At 32.6% G+C, this 27,942-nt stretch overlaps 1 protein-coding gene across 2 annotated transcripts in view; it reads left to right on the forward strand.

Moving 5' to 3' along the window:
* Positions 1 to 27,942, forward strand: part of LOC123529956 (protein Wnt-7b-like) — a 51,915-nt gene that overhangs the window by 16,760 nt on the left and 7,213 nt on the right. For both annotated transcript variants that reach the window (XM_053521112.1, XM_045310593.2), the window contains exons 2-3: positions 8,003 to 8,232; positions 16,122 to 16,390. In XM_053521112.1, the coding sequence (XP_053377087.1) occupies positions 8,003 to 8,232; positions 16,122 to 16,390 (499 nt within the window). The remainder of the gene's footprint in view (positions 1 to 8,002; positions 8,233 to 16,121; positions 16,391 to 27,942) is intronic.

A 27,942-nucleotide genomic window follows, 5' to 3' on the forward strand; every position in this document is an offset into this window, starting at 1 on the left:
TGTTAGAGAACAGCATGGATCCTGACCAGACTGCGCGGATGCGCAGGCTGATCTGGATCCATGCTGGTCGCAAACCCACTATGTTGGTTTTCTAATGGCGCGGCTCATATATCAAATTTCATAACAGCTTAAGATGTAAAATATAAATAACTGCAAACGTGTGTCAAAAAGCGGACATACTTTATAAATGCATATGGCAGAAAATACCACGGTTTACTGTATCTTTTTACAATGAGAGTAACAAGATATCATAATTTGTAATTAATTACATCTCATTTTACGTGTTGGTACAGATCTAGAGTAAAAAATAATATGGGGGATTTTTGGATTTTAGAAAGTTGTGTATACCTACATCTTCGAAGTATCATGAAATCATATCTCGTGTACTTTTTAGCGAGGAATGTATTTACATATATTTAGTTACTAATTCGCATGATATTTATTATTTAATAAATGTATCTATTTTCACACTCAAACCACAATGCCTAGTAATCGGAGTTCTTTTAGTTAATAGTAACAAGCAACAAGTTAAGGATAAATAATTAATGGCAATGAATATGTTTTCAGTTATATACAGGATGGCGTATACTTTTTACAAATAGATTTCTCAGTTCTAGGGAGTATTTATACTGAGCCTTTGTGTGTAAAGAAGCAAATCCGTTGTCTTCAGGTTTAATTTATGATATGATGTAAATAAACACATATTTTTTAAGATAGATCAATACTGTGCTGCAATGGACAGCAAAACTCAAAATTAGCATGTTCGCATCAACAAAGGAATGGGCAAACAAAAAAATATTCACGATTTATTTGCTATATAGATTAAACTATATGCCCAGCTGGTTTGATCACCCCCGCATGAATTATGATACACTGCAATCCGAGATTGTCATTGTTTCGTTTTAGTTTATGTCATGTCCATTTTTTTCTCACATACAAAGGAAAAAACAGCATTGAATAGTACTTCCTTCTCATTCATCTTAATACATTATATGTTGAGAATGCAAAATATTTGATAGCGTCTACTGATAAAATAAATGTATTATTGTGTAACGGTAATGTCTAACAAATAGCAAATGTTAATTAAAATGAATTATTGTTTCAAATCAATCATTGTCATGAGAAAAATAATATTCTCGGCCTACTGCACATCGTACACTCCTCATAACTAATGCTGCAACGTTTGATTTAGTGGAATTTCTTGTATGTGACAGGGATATGTTGCAAATTGTCTCCCTCCTTCTTTATTTTTATTTGTTTCACATGACATGTCTGAGTGGATTTATTTAAGTACAATTCTGACCTTTAAATATGTTGAAGCGTGTCTGTCTTAGAACTTGTTATAATCAAATACGTAAAGCTTTAAGTTAGACCTTTATTTTAGGACTCTCCTATAGTGTTTATTATCATATACGTAAAGCTTATATATTTTAGGACTCTCCTATAGTGTTTATTAAATACACGTAAAAGCTTTAAATTTTAGGACTCTCCTATAGTGATTATTAAATACACGTAAAGCTTTAAATTTTAGGACTCTCCTATAGTGATTATTATCATATACGTAAAGCTTTATCATGGCAAAACCATTGGAATATATTTGACTACCTCCTGTATAATGTTACATACATTGTACCAAATAACTGAAAAACATGATATCAATCAACCATTTCTTAGAATAGATGTGAGACCTGTAATAAATAATCGAGACAGATACAGAAGATCATAGACATCATATGAATAATTTAATCGATCTAAAATTATTATAGATTATAGAGGGTCAGTCATCTTGTTTATACACTTGGATATTGATATAGCCGTAATGGTGTCGAAAACAGAATGTTAGGTTTTTTTTTGTTTTTATTTGGTAATATATTTACTATAGATCTGTCTTCTTTTATCTTAAACAATTAGTGCTTGCAGGTGTGTGTCTATGTTATATGAACTCGGAAATAAAAGAAGCTAACTCTTTGCGTCGCGACCGAGTTTCTCTTGTCATCAAAGTACATATATAAGATTACAATTGCTTTAACTGGGTTCGATTTGCAGATTGCAAATTCTTTCCTTACTTCGACCGCATTGCCATGATGAACCTCTGTCAAGTACTAGCTAGATGTTGGAAGAATTTTACGCCATATACATGTTTTATAAAATGCTGGCAAAATTTTAGAATCTTCGTGTATATATGGCATGTTTTACCCACTTTGTATGTGATCTTCGTTGTATTAACTGCTGGCAGAATTTTAGACCAAACATAACATTACTAATTCATGGTGCTTTTTATGCCATTGATGTTTTATCAAATGCTAACCAAAGATTGAAATATTTTCTATGTCAAATATATCAATGAATCTTAAAGAATTTATGCTTTTAAAATTGTTTTGAAGTTTTATTTTTATTTGAAATTTTGCAGTTTTCTTCGAAAATATAAAATACAGATGAAGCACTAAAATATTCACCCGATGCCATATTCACTGCATAGAGTTTTGGGTACCTCGAACAGATATTTACTGTGTCTTCGATTGAAGTTCTTTGTCTAATAAAATCTTTGTGTTCTGACCACCTGTTTCCAATTTCCAAAGCCCATTGTATATAAACTTGGGAGCCGTTAGCTGAATAGTTGTTATATGGGTATGGACTGTAGTGTATTTTTAGCTTTTTTTTATATTTGATTAACAACAAAAATGTGTACAATTTATCTTATCTTGAACAAGACATTCCTATAACTTGACACAGTTAATGTTCTGCTATTATGAGCAATGATAAATTTCACTGATTGTACCAGGCAATAATAGATATCTCTAAGTATTTCACATACTGTTACGAAATTCGATCTCTCCGGTTTTTAACTAATAGATTGTCCGAAGATTTTTGAGAGATAATGTTACTCCCATGAACATAAATTTCGCCTGATAAGCCACACTAATTGACAGACAGACAGCAAGACAAAGATTGTCAGTACTCTCCTGACAGTGACAGTGTATTACAGATATAGACAATCACTGCACTGGTAGATCTACGGGGTAGTTAGTGTTAATTAGTAAGTCTTAGACCAGCAGAGGCTTAGGTAGAGTGGTAAGGTGAATAACAGTACCTACATGAAAACAAGATACAAAAACGTCAAAGTCAAGGACAAAACAAGTCTAAAAAAGAGAAAAAATATATTTGCACTTTGGATGGACTTCTTTAAACGGGAAATTTGCATCGGAAGTATGGGGTGCTCTTTGGAACTGATTGATTTGAGGCTCAGTGAATGGCGTTGCATTGGGTCATTTTGAAACAATGGTAGAGGGTTGTTTTAACTTTTCAATTAAGTTCACGAGAAGTAACTTATAGCAACACATCAGCGATAACAACACATCAGCACTGGCATTTGTTTTTCTTACTATATATACTTATGCACAGAGGCACACTCCATGAAATTAGGGCCATATGTTATTGACGAACGTTCATATTATGAATAAAAACCAAATATTTTAACATTAACAACTTTACAAGCTGCAATAAAAATCACTAAATTCAAATTTTAAAACATGTTTATTAACATTCTGATCGTACAAGCCGATAGTGACGGTAAAGACTGGTACCCGAATTAGTTAAATGTTGTTCTTTCATACCATTCATACTAATTTAAACACTTAAGAAATATCATAATTGCCATTTACAAACATATTTATCTGGACCACCATCAGGTAAATATAACCTTTATTGACGATCTACCTGGCAGTTGCTGTTTCCATGACAACTGCAAAAAAGGTAATGTTGAAAGTCATTGTGACTTTGAAAATTTAGGCTGAACAACACACATTTTCTGATATATAGCGTCTTTAGATTGATCTAAACGAAACCGATCAGATATTTGTTTTGCATTTGTTATAGTTTGTACAAATTTGAACAGAATTTTAAAAGAATATGTGCTTTTGTACAACCATATTCATGTAAGACTTAAAGTTTTAGACTGAACAGTATAAAACACAGTTTTAATGTTATATTTTTTACCGTATAAATGCATGCATGGTGCATAAAAAGCGTAAGTATTACGCCTGTTACAATACGTCTTTTTAATTAACTTAGAATATTGCATTTATAACAAAATACATTAGTCCTGAAAATATTCCATTTTCATCACACAGCAAGACCTTCCGTTTTGTGATTCTTAACGACCGCCAACGCAGAAACAGAAGTTGGTCATGCATTAAAAAAGACGCCTTTGTTTTTTATCACTTATGACAAATGTGTAACGTTCTTAAATCAATTCATTTATCATGGCATAATGATAAATAATAAATGCACGTGTGTCTTCCATTGTCTACGCTGTAAACTATTTAAACGTAGATTTGTCAACATTTTTATAATGCAATAAACGGCTTCATTTCGGCATTAAAACAAATGAAAAAAAATATTAAAGATCAATTAAACAAACAGCCGTTTCATATGCCATTTGTTTGTCAAATACAGTAAGAATGGAAAAGGATGATGGAAGCTAGGATATTGCTAAACTGTATTTTCTAACAGATATAATTGGAAAATATCTCCTTTTATTTTAAGAAGATCAAACGAATGAATTATCAGTTCCGCCATTATGGCGCAAGCTGAATGGCTTACCAAACAATTCTGGAAAGGCCAACAAGTGCCACAGGACAAGAAAATTTTCGCAGTTGCCCATATGTTTTAAGTTATATTTTGCCCAGTGGGGTTCGGAAGAAGGGTTGACCTTACATGAAAGAAGATATCTAAAACTGAAACAAACTCGGATAATCTCTTTCCCGAGTCAATTTATTTTTACAAATATTGTTGGAATGTCCTCAATGTATACGTTCATGTACGTAGAATTAAACCGCGTGCTTGTAAATATGGTAGATGACGCATTTTACTGTTCAAACTTCAAAAGCTCTGAGAACATCTCCAGAGAATGTAATATGTGTTTTATACGTTAGTTTTTCAGCTATATTTCTATATAGAGACGTTATGTATTCTACAAATCTGAATATTAACTCAATGGGAATAAGAGGTAAACGGACTCTTAAAATATTCATTGAAGGTAACATATTTTCCGCACAATTAAATCCATGTGATATTAGCATATTATGGAAATCATACGTTTAATGCACAATGTGTAATGATTACTTAAATCATATAACTGTCATTTACTCATAATTCATAATCTACACACATTATGTTGTATCATATACAAATCTTTACGCGGAGAAACAAGACTAAAGTCGGACAAAGTTTTCGTGCGCGTATAAAAAGGAGGCATTTCTATTGCGTCAATCTAAATTTTCATATCACAGAAAACTGAATTGAAAATTTCAGATATGAAATTCAAGAATATCCGCACGTTCAGTATACGTTTGTTGAACTATTTAGTACACAAGGTACATTGGAAACAAAACAAGTTATTTTTGAAGAACTTTATTTGATTATCCTACTGTTTTCCCAATAAATCAAAAATCGTATATTCTTTATGTCATACTTTTTTCTACAGTAGATTCAATAAATTTATTCACTAATAGCGACACAGGCCTCGTTTTAAATAACGACCAAAGTTTTTCAGAAGCTGAATGGGTTTGAATGCAGATAACTCGAGGAATATACGAGAAAGAGTTCTAGAATCTAACTAAAGTACAAACGGAGGTCGAAGAGAAAGTGCTAAATGGTAACACTTACGAGAAAAGAGGATTTCGCACTGATATTGCACCTGTATTTCTGTTCTGAGACTTGTCGCAAATCATTATACTGATGAATAAAAGGAGTTTCTTTCTCTATCTATCTACCAGCTTTAAAGCAAACTGAAATTAATTTTGAACCCATACCTAAAACATGATTTTACTTGTAGCCGATGTTGTAGCAAACTGAGTTTGTCAACATTTGAACGTTTCTTCTGCTTTAAATTCAAAGAAAATGAGTTCATAGCATTCAGTTAAAAACAAGATCCTAGTGTTGCTGAAACTAAACAAATGCTGCTACTTGCAAAGGCATGGCTGTCATAAAGCATTTCCATAAATGTTTTACGTTTTCTTCAATGCATTGAACACGATAAGATATTGAAAATTGTGCACATGACTTTCTGGACTACAGTTTAAATGCCTTTTCATTTTAAACTAGTGGAATTACGATGTTTCGGTATTTGCTTACGTAAACAATAAAAAAGTACTTACATAAAATTAGTATCAGTATTTAATACAACGTGTACTTTCAATAGGAATGCAAGTTATTCCACCGTAGTGTTTTATTACTGTATTCCTTAAAGACTTTCTAATATTTATTGGATATTCGTTTTTGTTTCTTTCATTAATAAATTGAGCCGCGTCGTGGGAAAACCAACATAGTGGGTTTGCGACCAGCATGGATCCAGACCAGCCTGCGCATGCGCGCAGTCTGGTCAGGATCCATGCTGTTCGCTAACGGTTTCTCTAATTGCAGTAGGCTTTAAAAGCGAACAGCATGGATCCTGACCAGACTGCGCGGATGCGCAGGCTGGTCTGGATCCATGGTCGAAATCCCACTATGTTGGTTTTCTCATGGCACAGCTCAGTTACATTCCTAAATACTTTACGTCATGCTACCCTTCACGTTAAACCTGTTCAATAAATTAATTTGCTAATTACGACAGTGACCAAGGTTCGAATAATGATAATTTCGTCATCTCATCTGATATACTTGTACAAAACTTTGTAGTGCCTCGTGCTGGAATGTGCGAACTAATTGTATTTACCTTTATCAGATCGCCAAATATGCAGCCCAATAAACGAATTATAGGAGATAAAATCTTTAAGTATTATGACTGTACGCTATATCTGTCAACATTTTATTTCTAAACCCTCTAATCATATTGCATATCGTTGTACTTTTCTGCTTATATTGGATCTTTGATTTATTTAAGAAAAACTTTACCACTGTTTTTTTCTGTGATAATCCGTATTTGTTTCGTCGATTCAAGGCTGGATTCATACAAACAAACTTATCACCAAATGCATTCGCTCGTTCAGTGATAAATTATTGTTGCACACCCTTAAACCGCTTTTATTTATAATTATTTGAATATACTTGTGTCATAACGCATGTGCTAGTATCAAAATATTATTACTAAGGTCGCCTGTGGCTTGTAGATTAACATTGTGGCAGGCCACCGTCTGTCGTATCATACATAATCAGCACCTTCAAACTAATCGAATGCACTTGTGTTTTCTTCCTTTATAATATTGATATCAAGTAATCGTCATATGTTTTATATTTATGTTATTGGTAATTTATTTTGGCGGATAAGAAATTAAACATTTTTATATATAAATAAATGTGTCAGAATTCCATCTCGAGCAAGTATCTGTTGCCCTAGGGGAAGTTTTGAAGCAGTTATGAACGACAAAATGTGAAGAATTTTCTAATAAAGCCAAAGTGTAATTATGCAAAGCGTAATAATATTTACAGTTGGTTAATATATAGGTTGTAGTAAAATTCATTGCCAAGGTAGAGGCGTCTAGTGCCAGAATATACGTTTACAACAAAATGGAATTCATCTTCGATATTAAATGTTCTGATATTGCATTTATTTTCAATGCCTTTATTCGGCATCGAACAATTTTAACAGAACTTTTATGCTCGAATATCGTTTTTCATTTTTCGTATTTACTATAATTATATCTTATATGAATAGTGTATATGTGATGTACCTGATGAATATGAACAAGCCGCTGTGTTATTTTGTTTAATTTGAAATATAGCTGCGTTTCAGGCATCAGTGGTAGATTTTAACTAAAACCAAATTAATACCTTAATTAGCACTTTTTGTAAAACAGAATCAGCGTGGTCTCCAAAAGAAGTTAAAGCGCATCACATGGGAACCGAGTGGCAGCTGGCAGATGATCTGTGAGAGAAAATGAAACATTTAGTCTACATCTTCGGTAAAGACAGATATATGATGAAGAAAATTGGTTACGATAAAATGTTTAAGTAAGCATCAAAATTATTGCCGTTTTCACGTTATTGCACTTTTATTTTTCAGTGCACTATCGTCTGTTGTCGCCTTAGGGGCTAATATTATTTGCAATAAAATCCCAGGTCTTGCCCCACGCCAGAGGGCTATATGTCGAAGTAGACCTGTTGCCATGGCAGTCATTGGAGAAGGTGCAAAAATTGGGATCACTGAGTGTCAATATCAGTTTCGGAATATGCGCTGGAACTGCTCGAGTGCTTCAAAATACCAGTCATTATTCGGCTATCAACATGAAATAGGTTGGTGAATGAGTCTTATATCTTTATTTCTTTATTTATTTATTTATTTATTCATTCATGTATTAAATTATTTATGTGAAATACACTCAAAAGTGTCGTTCGAATTAATAAATAAAATATGTCAGTACAGACGCCAAAAGACTTGTCATCTGCGTCTAAAATTATTGTTTTGAATTTGATAATAGTTATTTTTGTTTCATCAATGTTTTCGGCTATGAGTGGGAAAGATTATGTAACCTTAATGGATTATTCATATTTATTTATCTTTGAAAACTTCAAACAAATTAGCATAGACAAATAAAGTCTAATGTTAACATACCAGATCACATCCCTCGCCATATATCCCAAAATGTTCCCATTTTAAGATTTTATTATTTCAAGCAGTTCAGGATACAAGCTGACCTGAGGTACAAAGCGTAATTTTATAATATTCAATATACATGTAGAACGAAAAGCAGACTATACTTTTTCTTATTGGACATGTACCGCCATTTTCAAGTTCTGTCTATCAAACATGGATAAGTTGCTGTATTAACTTCGAACCAAGTGAAAATTGTTTTCATGACATGAAAACTGGTCTTAATGCTTTTCAAGAGAATACGAGAGACACCATGCACCTCTAGCAAAGTACTTGTCGCGCAATAAAATCTGTGAAAAGCTATTTTTAAAGCATTCAGTTTTAGAATGAATGCTATATAATACATCCACAAGAAATGTTTCAGAAGATATTCCCCATACATTCCATTAAAAGGCTCAATATATTTTGTAATATTTCCTTGAATCAACCCGTCAAATGTGTATTGTCCGCACATAGACAATTACCTGCCTGTTTCTTTTCGATACCTCTGCATTGTCCTCTTTGGTTTTACTAAGTCAACTAAGAATGACAGACAGGACAGGATCCCAAATACAACCTTCTTTGCAAATTTCGACAGGTTATGAACAACTGTATTCCCACCTGTCTTGCAAAAAAGAAGAGCCCGAGTAACGTTAATGCCTATAAAATGACAAAAAGTTCTTAAATAAACCAAACAAAATTTGATTTTCAGACAACCTGGTCAAATTTTGCCTCGAGAAGATATTTGAAGCATTAGAAATTGTTTCCAAATTAGTAATAATGTTACGAACAAATACAATGTGGCGATTGTCAGATGAGATGAGGAATAACATGTCAAGATAATAGTGTTTTTATTTCTCTTCTTATCGGTCATTTTTGGTTATATGTTAGAAATATGATCCATCTCGTGACCCCTTGTACAATAGATGAAAATAACAACCTTATACTCGAATACCTATATAAAAATAATGCGTAATTATTTTCATTTCGTAAATGCTATGAATCTTTAGCAAGATGAAGATGATGATTTGTATTTCGAAGAAGTTTGTTTGACCTGATGTGTTTATTTTGACCTTACTTTTATCTACTTTTAGGTTGTAGCATAACGTGCTTTGCTTTCTTAGAGCATGACATTCACTTTGTTGTCAGACATGGCAAATTCTTTTTATAGCCGTTATGTCTTGTAGATTTTGAGATATGAAATTATGCGGTTAACACAGGATTGTTTTTACAGTTACCCTATCTGCCCATACATATTTGCTTAACAAAATGTTTCACTTGTATATCTAGTTAAATTTAGTCTAGGTTTACACCCTTACAACAGTCCGACTCAACTTACCTTCTGACAACGCCTTACATGATAAACATGTGTAACACCATGACTACAAGGAACGCCGCCCTTTGTTTTGAGCCTTCCTAAATAAAGGCGTTAAAATGGGTAATTCATCGTGTGAAATTATATCATATTTAACTCTGTTTATTTTATAAATTGCTGCAGTATTCTTTTTTTTATTTTCAACAATTTCTGCACCGTTAAAATATGATAAAATGCTGTATATCCTCGGTAAAAGTTTTCAGAGCATGGTCGTATATTTTTTTATGAATTAACCCGCTTTTCAGTAAAGTTTCGTTACATTTGTATTGTGCAAACTGTAAAAAAACAGTGCTTGTCATAACGTAATCTTGTAATTCAATCTTGCTATGATTTAAGAAACCTACTGATAGATAGCAGTTGTGGCCTGGCCTCTCCCCGAAATTAAGTTACAGTGAGTACACGTTTTATAAGTATATTCATGAAAAGAAACAAGTATTGATATTTTATTATTATGTCGCGTGAATGTCGTGCAGGGCTTTTTTTATTTAGGTCTAGTGAAATTGTCTCCATTACTTGTAAAATAGTTGTATAAAAATGTTAATTGTCGCTGATTTTTAACATTTACGGAATGCGTAATTTCTAACCTTTATGACACTTGTATTCTTTGATATTTCTTTTGATCATTGAATTGGAAAAATATTTTATTAAATAAAATGATCCTAGTGACAGTGTGTTATGGCCGACTGTCCTGTATATACTATAATTAATATTTACGGGGTTTGCAGGGCTAATAATATCAAACTTTTCTCACTATATCATTGATTAAAACAAAAGCTGATACATTATATTTATTATTGATATTTTACACGCAAACATGTATTTACAATGAAACCTGAACAAAAGCTGATTTTTTAAATTAAATGTCTCTAACTATGGTAGGTGATCGGTGAAGAATAAAGCATTTATATGTAAATTCCGTTAAGGACATTTGTCCTTAAGTTTTTGCTTGGAATAGACAGTAGTAGTACTTTAGTTTTTGTAAACATCATTCTATAGAAGTTTTATGAAATAGGATATCAGATATTATCAGGACTTCAAACAGCGACCGACTTTGCATTTTTTATCGGACAACAATTTAAACTAAAAAAAATAAACATAAAAAATAATATTATGGGTTCTTTAATAATTGTTGCCAGAATCCTATAAAATGATATCAAAAAATTATCAGAACTTCAAACAGTGGCCGACATTGCATTTTGTGATCGAAACAGGGCTGGAATGATCTTTACACCACAACAAAAACATGTGTCCATGTTTTGCTTTGTCATTTTAAGTTGGGCTATATCTTGGTTATTGAATTGTATTTTGCTCATGAGATTACACCGATACTCGCATTTCAAGCACCTGTTAAGGGCATCGTGTTAAAGTATTTAAAACCTGATTACAGTTTGATATAGTACCTAAAATAAAGACAAGGTCACATTTTTGATATGCTCCTCTATCTCAGATATAGTCATGTAACACAAAAGACACCTTACTGATTGATTTAAGACAAAAGAGAATCATAACTCGTGAAATCATTGTATCGTCAGATGAAGAAATCTTTGTAATCTTTATAATTTTGATAGACATATAATTGGCATTAATAAGACACTGAAGAAATATAGATTTAGTAAATACGTATATTGAGACTAAATGTGCAGTGACGCCTTTGAAGCAACTAATTCATTAAAATGTGAAAATGAGACAGAGGGGAAACAGAAACAGCAGTCTATGTATCCATGACATTTTAAATGGGAAGAGAAGAACTACAGAATCACCTTTGCTATGTTTAGAACATTCTTGTACGGTCTGCATATGAAACCCGGAATGAACGACTATGCAGTCCGTGAAAAGAGGATATGTAATATCATTCTCGCATACCAGAGGTCTACCGTGATTCCCTGGTAGAACACCCTAGTTGGTCCCGGGGACCACCTCAAACCACTACTGGTAGAGACTAAATTGTACATCATACAGTGCGCGAAAAATCGAATACTAAAGTCACTTCTATCTTGTATGTTCTTATAATACAAATCTAGAACCTTTCTATTACCATTGGCCGACGGTACCTTAGTCCTATAAATGAAAGAAAGTGTCTGTGTTCTGTCATAAGTTTAATATTATACTCTTATTGAATGGAGTGCCCCGATCATTAGTCAGAATATTGTTATTACTATTGACTGGTAAGTCATTCAAGATGTGTTTTATTATATGGCATGAGAAGTATTTTATCATCTTCGTTCTTCAAGATTTGACTTCAGCGTAGCAAAATTCAGTGTTGAACTACAGACCGGTCAATTGTACAAAGACCAGTGATTCACACAATGAGTCTTGTGATAATTTACCATAACTTATAACAAAATCAGTAAAATGTGCACTTCTGGTAGCATATGATTGTTTTAAAGCATCATAAAGAACTTTTAAAATAAAATGTTGGAACATTTTAATTCTCGCTGTAATTTGGAAGAATCTGTCAACTGGCTATGAAATTGTAACGTAGGCTAGATCTACTTATTGGTGTGTACTCGCATTACCATATTTGTTTTATAGTACCGAGTTCCATAGTACAACTTACTGAATGGCTTGCCAGTCAGTAGTTAAAACTGTTGCCCGAAGTCGAGGTCCGAAACACCGAGGGCCAGTAGTTTTGACTATTGACCGGCAGGCCATTCAATGTGTTTTTACATGACATCAGAAATTAATTTTATTTTATTGACCTAGCGAATATGTATAGACTGGTTATATAGCACATCATACAGACCAGAGATTTGTATAAGGAGTCATGTAATGATACTTTACTCAATAAGGAACATTGAATAACCATTAAAATAAACCGTAATATTACACTACGGTTTCCATTTTATCTGTATTTTGTTTGACATTGTACCTTATATTACTAGCATGTTGGCTAACTTTCTTAACATGTTAATATTTTTTGGCTTAAATTATTATCTTTTTTTTTTTTTTTTTGGAAGAAAATGAAAAACTACCATATATTGGAAATCAACTTGAAAAATATATTGGTGCTTACCTAAGAATTTGTTAATAGGATAGTGGTTGTAAAAAGCTGGCACCGTGTCTACCATTTAAAACTTTAAAATGTTTGTTTAAGATTTATTAAAATGTAGATTCTAGTTGCAGTTCATTATGAAATATTGTCATTCGAGTGTCTCTGTTACACTGTAATAGATATTTTCGGGTTGTGCAAATATAGATAATAAAATGTATGCTACGCAAGACTGTGGGTTGACAGTAATGATTCAAGTGTGCTATTCATAGGGTTAGTGTCTTCAATACAATTCAATTACACTATAAATTGTTCAGCACAATTATTTATGAATTGACTATTGATTTCAATCCCTTATATTGGTGCAAATGAGTTTATATTTGAAGGATAATCATTCATGTTTGTCAATGAAACTCCTTGCAGTCTTAGAGACTAGAAACAAACAGACGTCGAGGTCATTTGAAAGCATATTTATCATACATCGTATTCAAAAAGTGTTTCCTATTTAAGAATATTTCCATGAACCGCAATTATTATTCTAATGCAAAAACAAAAACAATAGAACACAAAGTTTAAACAAATCCATTTTAATAAATAGCATTTTTGCATTTTCTGTTTTAATTAATTGGTCGTAAACAATATTTATACGCCAATGCCAAATTTAAAAACAGAAAAAATGTTTCATTTATATGTTTATCATCCTTTTAACTGTTCTGTTGCTTTGTCTTAGCCATGAAAGCCTGTGACTACTTAAAAGGGTTATCGCAATTAAACACTAGTCCTGTCTATCTTCATAAAATGTGGTAGTAAAGTACTCGGTACGTAATGCAAATGTCAGGTCTACTCCGGAGACGCTCGCAATATTATCTCGATGATTTATCGTCAAAAATTTAATAGAAAGTGTCAAAATATTAAAATGATGGGCTGCCAATGCATAGGTTAGTAATACAAAAAGTTTGACAACTTACTTTATAGCTCTTCATTGTACGGTTTGTTATTTCAATGGTTGTCTCTTGTCATCCTTAAGTTGCATAATGTAAGATGTATGATTATGTATTTTTATACTTACAAACGTACACCAAGGTGATCATCAGCCTGAGAACAGTCGCGTTTTAGCTTACATTCTCGGTCTTTCACTTTATCAGATTCAGGTACTTTTTTTACAGATCTTTTGTTTAAGAGTGTCAATATATGAGCCGCACCATCAGAAAATCAGCATAGTGCATTTGCGACCAGCATGGATCCAGACCAGCCTGCGCATCTGGTCAGTCTGGTCAGGATCCATGCTGTTCGCTAACAGTTTCTCTAATGCTATTGCAATAGGCTTTGAAAGCGAACAGCATGGATCCTGACCAGACTGCGCGGATGCGCAGGCTGGTCTGGATCCATGCTTGTCGCAAATGCACTATGTTGGTTTTCTCATGGTGCGGCTCCAAAATATATTAAATAATTTTCTGCTAAAGAAAATAAATCATATGCGATATGTGAATATTGTTGTACTGAAATATGATTCACAATACCGCATAATACATTTTTTCTCCTCAATAGGATGTTATTTAAATATGAATTTCTAGCCCACCCGGAATGGTAACGTTTGAAAGTGGGATGATCTTATCTAATGCTTAGTAACTTCCTGACTTTATAACGTAAAATTATTACTTGTTTAAAACATAGGATGAGTATTCAAATTGCCAAAACTTTATTTAATAGAGTGCATCTTTATTATTTAGAATGAGTAACTGTTAAAGTACATGTTGGATATAAAAATATAAAAAAAATAAGAATAAAAAATACTCTGTGTAAGAAAAAAATACTGTAAAAGTGAAATGACACAAAATTATTAATTAAACAGTCTACCAGGAGTTCTTATTAGAAAATATATGGCTTCATATCAGAATTTTGTTTTCAATTTATGTAGGCGACGATGTATATTTTTAAAATCTAAATCAATCAGAAATGGAATAATTCATAAATGTAAATATTTCATAATTTGATGAATATACCTATACTTTTGAATTTTATCTCACGAATTATATCTATAAATGTTGTTAATGTTTAATGAATGCTGTAATGAATTGCCTACTCACTCGGTGCAATGGTTGATGAAGTGCACTATACAACCACAATACTTTGATTAATTATCAAAAACATTAAGCTCAATTTAATTATATATTTGAACTTGTTGCCTGTAATTAAACGCTTATGAAATAGGGCTTTTATTAGTAGCGCAACCGTAAATTCATTGGAAAAACTGGAAGTTGGATTGCTCACTAGTCTTAGATAATGCGAGGAAACTTCTCTCGTTTGATCCTACTTCGTAAAATGTTCTATGAAAGCCTTGATTTAAGTAGCAGATTCAAGTTTTTGGACAAAGCTAGTAGATAATACCTGGGTCAGCGAAAATATGAGCCAGTTTTACAACATATTACCCAATTTGGCCTGGTGGAAAATATTAGGGGAATAGAACAGCAAAATAATGAACAATGCCTTGCACACAAACCTTTTACCTACCTATTTGCATTACAGAACTACCTGTCAATCGGTTACTTTTTCTCTGTAATCTTTGCTGCTTTTTTGCCTGTGCCTTCTTTTGCAGTTCTGCATTTGACTGACTTCAGAACACTTAATTTGTCCAGGTCAGCTAAATGCGTTTCAGATGTTTTTGAAATGTTCACTCAAGAACACCATAGCACAAAATCCGCATTGAATATCATTTAGAAGGAAAACAGGGCCGTAGGTTTAAGACTGTATCGGCCCATATTGCACATACAAAACTGATAGAGAAATGTAGACCAACAACCGTTTTTTAATATAGATAGCCGTTTCTCGGATAATATGTTTATCAGCTTAGAAAGAAGACGCACAATTTTACCATCTCTGTTATAGGATGACTTGTTTTAAAGTTAAATACAGTTTTCTGTAAGTCTTTTATGTGCACTTAGGCTGGTATTTACCATAGGCAATTAACTGAGGATTCCATTGAAATGTTTTTATTCGGCAAATCAAACTTATCACATTATCTACCTCAGCCCTTAATATTGATGCCAAAACACGAACTTTCCATGCAAATTATGCACGTTGCCATTTTAAAGGTTGCCATGATGAATTGTATCTAGAAGTTTACACTTGGCACACATAAACAAAAGCATACAGACAAGATGGTTTAAATTTTATTTTCTTTATTTCAGCAAGCAAAGAAGCTGCATTTTGGTCAGCCATAAGTTCTTCCGGTGTAGTGTACGCCATTACGCATGCGTGTAGTGTAGGAAGTCTAGACAAGTGCGGATGTGATAAATCTCAAATAGCTCGAAAAGGTGCAAAAGGCTGGACTTGGGGTGGTTGTAGTGCGGACATAAAACATGGACTTAAACTTGCCAGAAAATTTCTTGATGCACGAGAAATAGAAGAAACTGCTAGATCTTTAATGAACAAACACAACAACAAAGCCGGACGAAAGGTGAGAAACAAAGATAAAATATGTGATAATTCTAAGTGAGGCTATATACTAACCGCCAAATACTCGTGCCCGATTTTGTATAAATTGTTTTAAGCGAAACATGTTTGACTTTAAAAAAGCCGTTTCCAGCTAAATTCAGTTTCTGCACTGTTAATTGTTATATGGACGCTATATAGTCATACCCCCACTTTGGTGGACAAACACAATTTCTTTACGTTTTCTCATGCTTCTAAAATGTGTACACATTCAAAACAAGGAACCTCTTCAGACGCTAGTGTTTGAAGTCGTGAGCGGTAGTTTGCAACAAAGGCCGTCAAAGAGGTGGTCCTACAGTTAGATCACAGCATATTTCATGAACAAAGTAAATAGAATCAATCATAGTCATTCGCTCGGTAAATACATGATTAAAAGGTAGACACTTGTGGCCTCAATGTAAGCACCTCGCTTTTGAAATGTTAAAACAGGTTACTGAATGACTTAACAAATACATCTAACACTAATTTTTTATGATCTAAACACAGCTTAGATAATAATCAATTTTCCTCTGATAAAATCAGTACGAATCAATTAATTTAGCTCTACTACTGGTAACATCTTATTTAAGGTCTTTTTATCACCGTGAATTAATTCATTTGAAACGTTAAGATAAACTGATTTCATAGTTTATTATGTTTTTGTTGAAAGGAACCGGTGTCTTGGTAGTCTTGTAAAAAGTTAATTATATTTGCTATTATTGAGATGTATGGAACTATTGTAGCATAAAATGTCTGTCTCAATAGAACGTTTGTTATTTAGTTAAGCTTCCATCGTTGTCTATTATTGTACCTTGTTGTTGGACTTTTTAATTTTTATTAAGAGACAATTTATTATGGCTGAATCTTTCGTCAGGCTCAGTCATTGTTGTTCTTTTAAGATAACTTTCTTGCCGAGGTCAAAGTGCAAAATTAAGCCCGGTTAATTTTCCCTCATGTTTAAGTTAGGGTATTACTTTAATATTACGAATGCTTAATTCAGACCATGGTCGACACATTTAATTTCTTATAACACGTATTTTCTGTTGGAAGAGAACAAATAATGAGGTATCAGAATAATTCAGTCATCGAATTATAGAAGAAGCAATACATAGTTGAAAAAAGCACGATGGTTGTTTTACATTGTTTTTTTTTTCTTTGATAAGAATAATTAATTGTCTTAAACTTCAGTATGTATGTGTAGTGTTCTTGCTGTAGATCAAGAAAAAAATGTAATGTAATAGTTTACCATCATAGCTGGACAACCATCTCATTTTCTGACACCTTCCCTCATAAATGTCGGTTATAAAACTGGTCTGGTATGTTGTTGTGTTGCTCTTGCACCTTTTGTGTGGTCACTGTCCTACAAATAATCATAAACAATCTATTTAGCTGGTCAATTTATTGACATATTTCCTTATATAAAATGTTAGACAATAAGATGCCAATCCAGTCAAGGTACTTTAAGTATATCAGCCGTACACCAATGCAATTACTCTCTGCTGTATACGATGGTAAAGTATATCAGCCGTACACCAATGCAATTACTCTCTGCTGTATACGATGGTTAAGTATATCAGCCGTACACCAATGCAATTACTCTCTGCTGCATACGATGGTAAAGTATATCAGCCGTACACCAATGCAATTACTCTCTGCTGTATACGATGGTTAGGTATATCAGCCGTACACCAATGCAATTAAGTATATCAGCCGTACACCAATGCAATTACTCTCTGCTGTATACGATGGTTAAGTATATCAGCCGTACACCAATGCAATTACTCTCTGCTGTATACGATGGTTTCATATTGGCTATGTTGCTATATGTTGTGCATACTTTGAAAAATTTAGGTGGGTTTTTTGCGTTTAACTGAGTGAACATTTTATAAGCACTCCTTATTGAAGAGAAAGCGCATGCGTTTCTTTAACGTTTCAAATACAAATTAAAACTTCCAAAGCAATACCGTAGATAAAGTGAAATCTTTTTTGAACTAAATTGAAAAAAGTATTTTTCAGATGAGGATCAGTGATAAGCTCAGTTGCAGAGATTTTACTGGTTTATTTTTATCAAAATTCATATGGTTCAATTACTAGAATATCTTTCGTTAGAATTAGAAAAATGTGTAGATTTACAAAACACGATCACATGGGTAAATTGGTCTGGTTTTATAGAGCTAGTGCCTCGCCTGAAGGCCAGTGCCTAAGAGCATTATACCCTGAACTTGTTATTTTGTTGGTCTTTCGTTTACTTTAGCATATTGTCTTCAAATCTTTCATTTCATATTCTTCGAGATTGAAACTTTTTCGTACAGAAATTATTACGTTTTATAGTTTAGTAAATGATACCATACCATCCATGAAACTAATGATATGCATCTTACAGGCATGTTGGGTTTATTTATGATATAAGATCAAAGTTTGTTTAAAAAAAATACAGTAAGAACATACTTCTTGCATACACGTAAAGTCATACAAAACCGAATCAAACGTCGGACAGACTATAAACAGTATGCTAAATGCATATGTCTGTAACTTGTGAATTTGTACCATGGAACGTGAAATGTGTTGGACATCCCATTGCCTCGTTTGAATAGATCTGGTCAAACCGAGTCTGCAGTTATTTAGTTTGGTTCCATAGATTTTATTTATGGAATAACTATAGTACTGTATGAGAATAGTTAGGTTTTAACTGTGTTAAAACAACATTTTAACGGAGCCTGTGATTGTCAAAATTCCATTTACTGATAATTTTATGTTGTTACAGCAAATCAAAAATGTCATCACGCTTTTAAAACACTCATTTACCCAAATTTGTAAGATTCAAAATGATTTCATATCAATGAAAAATCTGCATCGTAAAAAAAAATGTTCACAGTAATGTTATCAAAGTTTTCTGAATTATTGTAATTTATATGCTAATTGCTGATAAAATTTGATGTTTTGTGTTATTTCATAAACGATTTTTCATTTTCTACATTCAGTAATGACTTCTGAACGACTGCATACAATTTAGTTTTACTATCAAATAAATCGTCAAATTTGTAACCCTCTGGCATTTTTGTCGGAATTTATTACCATCCTTGAAGATTTCCGTAAATTACAATATCGCAATAATATACTTGGATCATAATATAACTATTTCAAATTAATAGCTGTAATATCACACCGGTTACTTCTAGTGGCGCGTCTTTTGCTCAAAGATTAAAATCTTCAACGAGTTTTCATTGATTTCATCATAATATATATATATATATGGATAATGATTTTAAGGATTGATATGAAACTGTTTTGAAGCTCCACCTAAATTAAATATTATATCTAGACCGGGAAATATCATTTAATTATTATTTTATAGAATACACAGGTGCTTTTTTCAAAAGGCTACATGCTTTAATAAAATTATTCACGAAAAAAAAAACATGCCCATGCCTAAAATGTTTAAGTACAGATAGATTCTAACAGGATAAATTACATGCGATCAAAACAAACATTACTAGTAAACGGATTTTACTTATTCCGGGTAGACTTTTAAACATAGTTTGTCATTTGGGTAGACCCACTTATGTAACGTTAAAGAGATATTGACTTATAGTTTGTACCTGAAAGAAGCAATGATGCAATATGCAAATGTAAAAGTTTGATTACCTGTGTTGATGGAAATTGCAGATGGATATCTGTAGCCAACATAAAAACATAATATGTTGCGGTAAAATCACTGCTGTTTTTTAAATCTGTTTTTGTTTGTCTGTACTTGTCATTTGAAACAAATTAAGGAAAAAAAAATATAACAAATGCAATATTAAATCACCGAGCATCCGTCTTATAACTCATGCATTATTTCGCATTTTTATGTCAAGAAAGAGAGTTTTATGGGACGATTGTTTCACAAAAATGAAACAAATTAGGGATGTGACGGTTCTTTTTGCATTAACTCATTGCCAGGACTTCATTTGGAGGGATATAATTTTTGTGTTGTAAAGCACACCTCATGCAGCGGTATGTACCAGTTGTTAGAGAACAGAGAGGAGAGACAAAGAGTGTGAGTGAAATTCTGGTACCCCGTGATTTATTTACTCGCGTCATTCATGGGTTAAACTGGCCGTTAGTCCAGAAGGCAGTAAACTGTGTATTGTTGTGACTCTTAATTTCTTGTTGTATTTCACTTTGTGTTTGATGTTTAAGGTTTTAGCAGTCTGTAAGCAGTGGAACTTTATAAATACCGGGTTTCTTGACGCAAAATAACTCTTCTTCTGGCACTGTTCTAAATTTATTTATCATGTTCAAGTTCAACTAATATTTCTCCATTGTATTGTTCTCGTTTTTGTTATTGCACGAAGTAAAATTGGTGAGCAAATATATATCATCCGATCATGTGAAGCACTTGAGAGAAAAATCTCTAACAAAGAGAAAAGTTGATCTTACTTTCAATAATTTCCTCAAGATGCTTGTACTAAGTTCAGAGTTGCTATCTATGTATAATAGTACAGACAAATTCTATTTTTTGCATCGTATGTTCTGGCAAAAGTCGTCTAACCGGTATTCTAACGCTTAATTTTAGTCCAAACGTCTTGGATATTTATATTTTGAGATATATCTTTTTCTTCACAGTTTTCAAATATTTCTTAGAGATATATAAGAGTCATTTCTTGCTAAATCAGTCAATAGTTGCCACAAGAGTCTCTTGTTTTCATTCTTCAAACATTTGTTTCAATGTGCAAAACTCCAATGTGCACTTCCTTACTTTCTTCGGTAAGGCAGCATTATTAACGACGCAAAAATACGTTACATGACATTTTATGTGTTGTTAAATAACGTTGTATGTTAACACAACAAAGCCTTGTTAATCATTTAATTTGTAGAGTATAACCTGCTTAGTAATAAAACTAATTAAACTGAGAGCAGCAAAAACAGTCATTAATTGCTATTTATATTTTGATGTCTCGAAACAGTTGTTGTCGGCGCCTTTCATCTTAAAATTTTATCTTGTAAATAGTATGATACTTAACACATGTAAAAACTTAACTCAGAGGATTGTATCTTTGATGCATTGCACTTTTTGAACTAAACAAAACACATTTAATTATTTTTTCTCCACGGTTTATGACTGGTGTAGTAATTTTGGGGAAAATAAAATTGTTGCTTTCTTTTCGAAAGTGTGAGTTTAGTCATACACTATTTCTCCCTTGTTTGTCGTTTCAAATATGGTGAACATATGTTATTCACAAAGATTTTGTAAATAATTTCGATTTCCTTATGGAGACAGCACGAAATGTAATCATCCATCCCCTGTCTAAGCAAAGCCTTTCAGAATCAAAGCACAGTCATACATAATAGTTGATCAAATGACGTATTCTTAGAAAAGTAATCAGTGTTTTGTCTCAGGAAACACTTGCCTTAGGTACTAACGTTATGACGTAGAAGTAATAGATAAAGCTGTTTTCTAAAACATTTCCATGTGCTAAGTACCCAGACACAAGGTATGTTTTCAAGAAGGTTTAATCTATAGAACTTTGCATTTATCATTGAGCGTTAACACCGTCCCTCCCTTTTCTGCTCTCATCTTTTGTTGTTCTTATTGATGAATATATCGCTGCCAATCACTGGTTTAGTAAATTCATTGTTGTAGAGGCCGCGAACGCGTGCAAACTTCGGTACCAATATTATTCTCAAGTTCGGTTAACGAGATATACTATCTCTGCCATACCATCATAACTGATATACTGTAGTAAAACTAATTAATTATTTCACATGATTAACTCCTAATTCAACCCAGTCTTTCGACGTAAATGTATTATATCAAATTTGGCATAACGCAAGGAAGCACACTTCTCCGTATTGTATTGTGCTTAGATCGGGTATCGCTTTACTGTTCGGATATCTCACCACAATGGAGGAGATACGATGTTTTCGGTTTGAGCCATTTATCATCTTCGTAGCCACATCTAATGTTACATAACCCCAGTGTGGTTAATGTCATTTCGGGTGTTCTTCCCTTCTCAGATTTCTCACACCATGAAACCCTTTCTTGCACTGACACGACATTGGAAACATAACATATATCTAACTGCAACAGAGAAGAAAACTATATGTGTAAACTTTTACTTATCAAATAGATAACATTTTAAATTAAGTTCATAAGAGAGAAATACCAAAGGTATGTAATGTCTAAAAATAAAGAAACAGATTCACATTTCTCAAAATATTAACTATATTCTACTATGAAAGAGCATGGCCTCATGCAAGTTATTGTCTAGATTAATAGAGCTATGTTATAAATTTTCTGACCCTGGTGTCTGGTGCATCTCCGTTGAAACTGTATGTACAAATATATGAGCTAAATGTTGTTGTAGTGTTCAAGAAAAAGATGTTTGATCTCAGATTAATAGCAAATAGAAGCAAATAGGTACGAATATAATGAGACAATGGTAAGTTGTTTGTGGTTGAGTTTCAAATTGCCTACGTTCCCTGACCGGATATTTTAGTGGAAAATACAAGGTCAATGTTAGCAACATGCTAAACTCTTGAACCTCAAGTTTGGAGTTTTACTGATGTCGCTGTGTTGTTGTTGTTGTATGTTTTTTGTTTGTTTGTTTTGGGTTTAACGCCGTTTTTCAACAGTATTTCAGTCATGTAACGGCGGGCAGTTAACCAGTGTTCCTGGATTCTGTACCAGAACAAACCTGTTCTCCGCAAGTAACTGCCAACTTCCCCACATGAATTATCAGAGGTGGAGGACTAATAATTTCAGACACAATGTCGTTTATCAAATAGTCATGGAGAACATACGTTGTTTATGTTGTTAAGACGGGTGACTTTAAATTTTAGCAAATTATTAATGTTTCATTCAGGTCTGCACCAATCCTTCATCAGTTTTATTTCAGATCAGATATTTATAATTCAGAAAAGTCAGCCATTAAAAGTTATGATGCGGTTAATACATTTAGAAATTTTCTCACATTTCCAGTCGATCGTATTTAACCAAGTATTAGTATATAATAGGAAAGAACTATGCAATAATTATTATAATTCACCCGAGGGTTTATGGCAATTTATCATATAAATGTCAAATTTAAAACGATATGTTTTGAGTGCTTCTTGAATTTAATGACTACTTTTTGCTTTATATTAAATGGCATTTAGCGATACTTTATTAAGATTTCATCCTTAAAAATTGGCAAACCCGTCAATTTGTTTATCGTGATGTAAACAATATTTTGAAGAGGCTAGAGTAGGTGGTTTTCTGGTTGTTTATCATTCAGTATGGGTTCGTTTCTGTTGCACACGTTAGTATCGAGGTGTGTATATGCTGTAATATAAAGTATTATCCTAGTATTATAGTATACTGTTCCCTTTTTGTCAGAGAGAACTTAAAGGTCCATTACTAAGGGAAAGTGAGTTGGCATTTTTTTTCATAGCCAGTGCATAGACTTCTGCAAGACACTAAATAATGAAGATTGGCAGGTCAAAATTTACAGAAGGTCTTTGGAACTCAAAGAAATGTATGTGTATTATGTTGAAATTTCAATGAATCGACAGAATGACCCCCAGGTCTTTTTAACTTTCTTCATACTTCATAGAAAAATAATTGTACATATACTGCGATTTATTTCGAATTTCTACATACCAACTTTCATTTTCCAATAAAATGAAATAGTTTCTGTGCTTTTTAAAAGAAATTAAAATGCTCACTTTCCTTAGTATTGGACCTTTAATAGTCTGATACTTATTGAAAACTAGAATTGTTTCGTTCTTTAGGTCTGTGTTGTTGTTGTTGTTTTTTTTTCAGAAAAATCAAACTGAAATTTCCTTTTAATTTCTAAGACTTTCAGTTGAAGAAGTTTATAGTAATATTTTTGTCTATACCGCCCGAAATTAATTACTTGTTTAGAGAAGAAGACGTGGAAGCCAATTATAGCAGTGATCCGCTGGCAGAGGGTCAAATGTCAATCAGCTTTAGTAAACCTGCAACCTTAAATACACTGACAATTGATAATAGTATAATGACAGGAGAATAGGGTGTATTGTACCTTGATGTACTCAGATTACCAAATTAAGATATCAGTGCTATCCACAAATTGGACAAAAATTGTATCATTGAAACACTGTCCGTGTCGCTGATTAGTAAAATATAATACCATTTTTGTAGATTATGTGATAAAGTAAAAACAGATTACATGTTGTTAAGATATGGAATACGTATTTTTTTCATATATCATCAAAAATGTATTGCCAAAATAACTAAAATGTTTACTAGGTTAGATGATGTGATGAAAATTTAGATAACTGGCGAGACTGTTGTAACAAAAAAGTTAATTTCTTACTTGAAAGTGTCTGATGAGTTATATAAAGAATATTTTCACTAGATATTAATCATATTTAGAATATTAATGTATGTGTTATTGAAATTCGCTGATTTCATCCAAACTGAAAGTATGTCAGTTTAGAAAAAATTGCAAAACATTTTTTTTTTCTTTCACATACATTTACTTATCTCTTTTCAGTCTTTCGTTGTGCCATATAATTATAAAATCTGAAAGAAGATCCTTTGGAAGCAAAGAATGCAAGAAAGCAAAATGATACTCGGTTTAATTGAGTCTGCTTAGGAGAGGTAGTGGAAAGTGCAATACCCCTCATGTCCCCTAGCACCAGCTTAAGCGGAACTCTATTATCCATGAACATTGAATGGACTTCGTGATCCCAAAGGACCAGAAAATATGAAATTTGAAATATTGATTGGTGTCTCACCATCAACAATAAATTGTTCATGAAATCATTCATAATACCATGGCAACCTTGCATAAAGTCAGTGATTCTCATGAGATGACATTTAACATGAGACAGGGACTATATTGCATTTTTTTGTTCTCGACAAGTAATGACCTCATGCACATTAGGTGCATTTTTTTTTACTGAAACCACATATTTTAAAATTGGCCACATATAGCTTCTACACTGTAGAATTTGAACAGTAATTCGACACGAAGTATTTATAGGATCATAATTTATTATGTTCGTTACAGAATGAAAATTGTTACTTTACTTTCATATAACCATGTGCTTTCATTATTTTGAAAGCCGTCATCAAAAGAAGTTGAATTACAGTAAATTAATATTTCTAATTTCAGATCTATTCAATTTGATATCACTGATCTTTCATATCTTTTCATCACTGAAAAAAAAATGCACTTAATGAACATTTTCAACAACTAACCATTAGGTTAAAAAAATCGTTTTATGTCTTTAAAGCCTGTACAATACCAAAGTTTATAGCCTGCTATACTCATGTCTAAGCCAAGATGACAAAGTATGACAAATGGAAGATGTCTTGGGTTAAGCAAGTGATGATTATTTAAAAGAAATAATGTGATTCATTCTGCACCAAATATGCGAACAATCTTGTCTAAATCTTGTCAAATACGCGCAGTATATAATTATCAATTAAAACGCTTTAATGGAGTAACAAAATTCCTCAATAAAATGTTAAGATATATCCTAGTATTAGGGGAGCTTCAGAAATATTTGAATAAGGCAGCAATTGCAAGCAGACGTACGCAGATAAACTTAATCATTTTAGAATGAATGGAACAATGGCTCAAACTTGTATCAGTTGACTTAGCAACATATGCCAACAAGGTAATGATGTATTGCTATAGACTCATACTTTATGTCAATATCTTTTCAGATCACTAAAGTATAAGCGGAAATTCTAGAATTTTGTATTCGATTGAAGATCATTATGTAAAATACGTGAGCTCTTGTTTGAGGAAATAACTCTTTTTTCGAAAGCTTTTCATTTTCATGATTTCATGACATGAATTTAGATAACCCATTATGGCTTACTCTGCATCGTTATACATATTATATAATCTGGTATTCTTCCTGTAATATTAGAAGTAAGGCATTAACTCACATAGGATATGTCTCATTTTTGTCACATTCAGCCTTTTTTCTCATTGACCATTTTATGACAACACCAGTAATTTCACTCTGTTACTTGTCTATCATGTACACAATGATGTGCTTATAGACTATTATCTACACCAGATGTTATATTTTTGATACTATATGTAACTTTTTATTTTAGTTAAGCTGTCACACACATTTTTACTGTCCCAGTGGGCACTATTTCATTGTATAATACTGAATATATAGCTTCATTGCTGACTAAATAATTGTTAGAAACACTAAATTACAAAAAAAGTCAATGATGTAACATGCTGGTAAAATGTAAACATGAATTGCTACAACACTTGCATGTATACAGAAAAGAAAAAAAAACAAATATGGACAACCCCGCTATAACGTTACAAAATATATAATGTTCAGCAGTTAGCGTAATTTTTCAGTCATCATAATTGAAGAAATTTAAGTGCTCCGTTTTGAAGATATAGTCAGTGAAAAATGACATTTTTAAGTATTAGAAACGATGACACTTAATTCGGAAACCCATGACACTATACTGTTTATAATAAAATCTGATTGCAGATTAATGTCGATCATTGACTTTTGACGTCCAAATAATTAGGGTATCAGTAAGGAATTCATAACTTCAAGATTATATTTCATAAATTCAATTATACGTTATTAAATCTAATTGTATGCCATTAGTGGTCACCGAATAGTATGCAGTCTTTATTTATCCTTGGTATTCATCATGCTAGATATAGGTATTACACTGAAATCAATTTAGTCAATGTCAAGATAGTGGCGATATTTGGCGTGGGCAATCATAACTAGTTGACTGCATTAACATAGCGCCTTTTGAGTTTATTATCTCGTCTTATCTAACATACAATCCACTGATGGCCCAATCTGTCAAAGTAAATTTATTTTGATGGTGTCAAATGGTCTTAGATTGATCGCAATGAGTGGCCTCCTTGAGTGAGCCATGACAAATTATACTAGGCACGCAACCATATGAAAAACATGCTCAGTAATCAGTATTATAACAGTTTTACTAGGTTTTGATTTGATTTATTGATGTAAATGAAGTGACCACAAAATGTACTTTATTTTGTAAGATATTTCTGTCAGATAAAAATCATGCCCTCAGAATTTCAAGGATAGTGCTCAGGTGCAAAATAATTGAGTTTTGAAATTAATAAATTATCTCCTAACGCATATCTGATCTTTTTCTGATTACTTACAGCGGAAAATACATATCCGCTTCATGACTCTCTCTACTCTCTCTCTCTCTCTCTCTCTCTCTAACATTAATGTAAAATAGTAAATGCATAATGACTTGCAGGTTGATATATATTACTAAATGAGTGGCAACATCTAGATTATATTCGCAATAGTGGTTGCCTTTGTGAACCATCTAACCATTCTTGAACATGGTCCCTACAATAGACTTTATCTGCCAATGACATTCTTTTCCGATTAAAGCAATTTTATGTCGCCACTATTACTTTTGCTGGTTTCAAAATTTCATTCCAGTCTTTATTTTATTTGCAATACGGTTCGTTCAAATAGTTATCCCCTTGTGAATACTTACGGCAGCGTTTGGTTGACAAGTGCTTATCTCTGTCATTTGGT

Source organism: Mercenaria mercenaria, chromosome 13 (genome assembly GCF_021730395.1).
Source record: "Mercenaria mercenaria strain notata chromosome 13, MADL_Memer_1, whole genome shotgun sequence".
Lineage (NCBI taxonomy): Eukaryota > Metazoa > Mollusca > Bivalvia > Venerida > Veneridae > Mercenaria > Mercenaria mercenaria.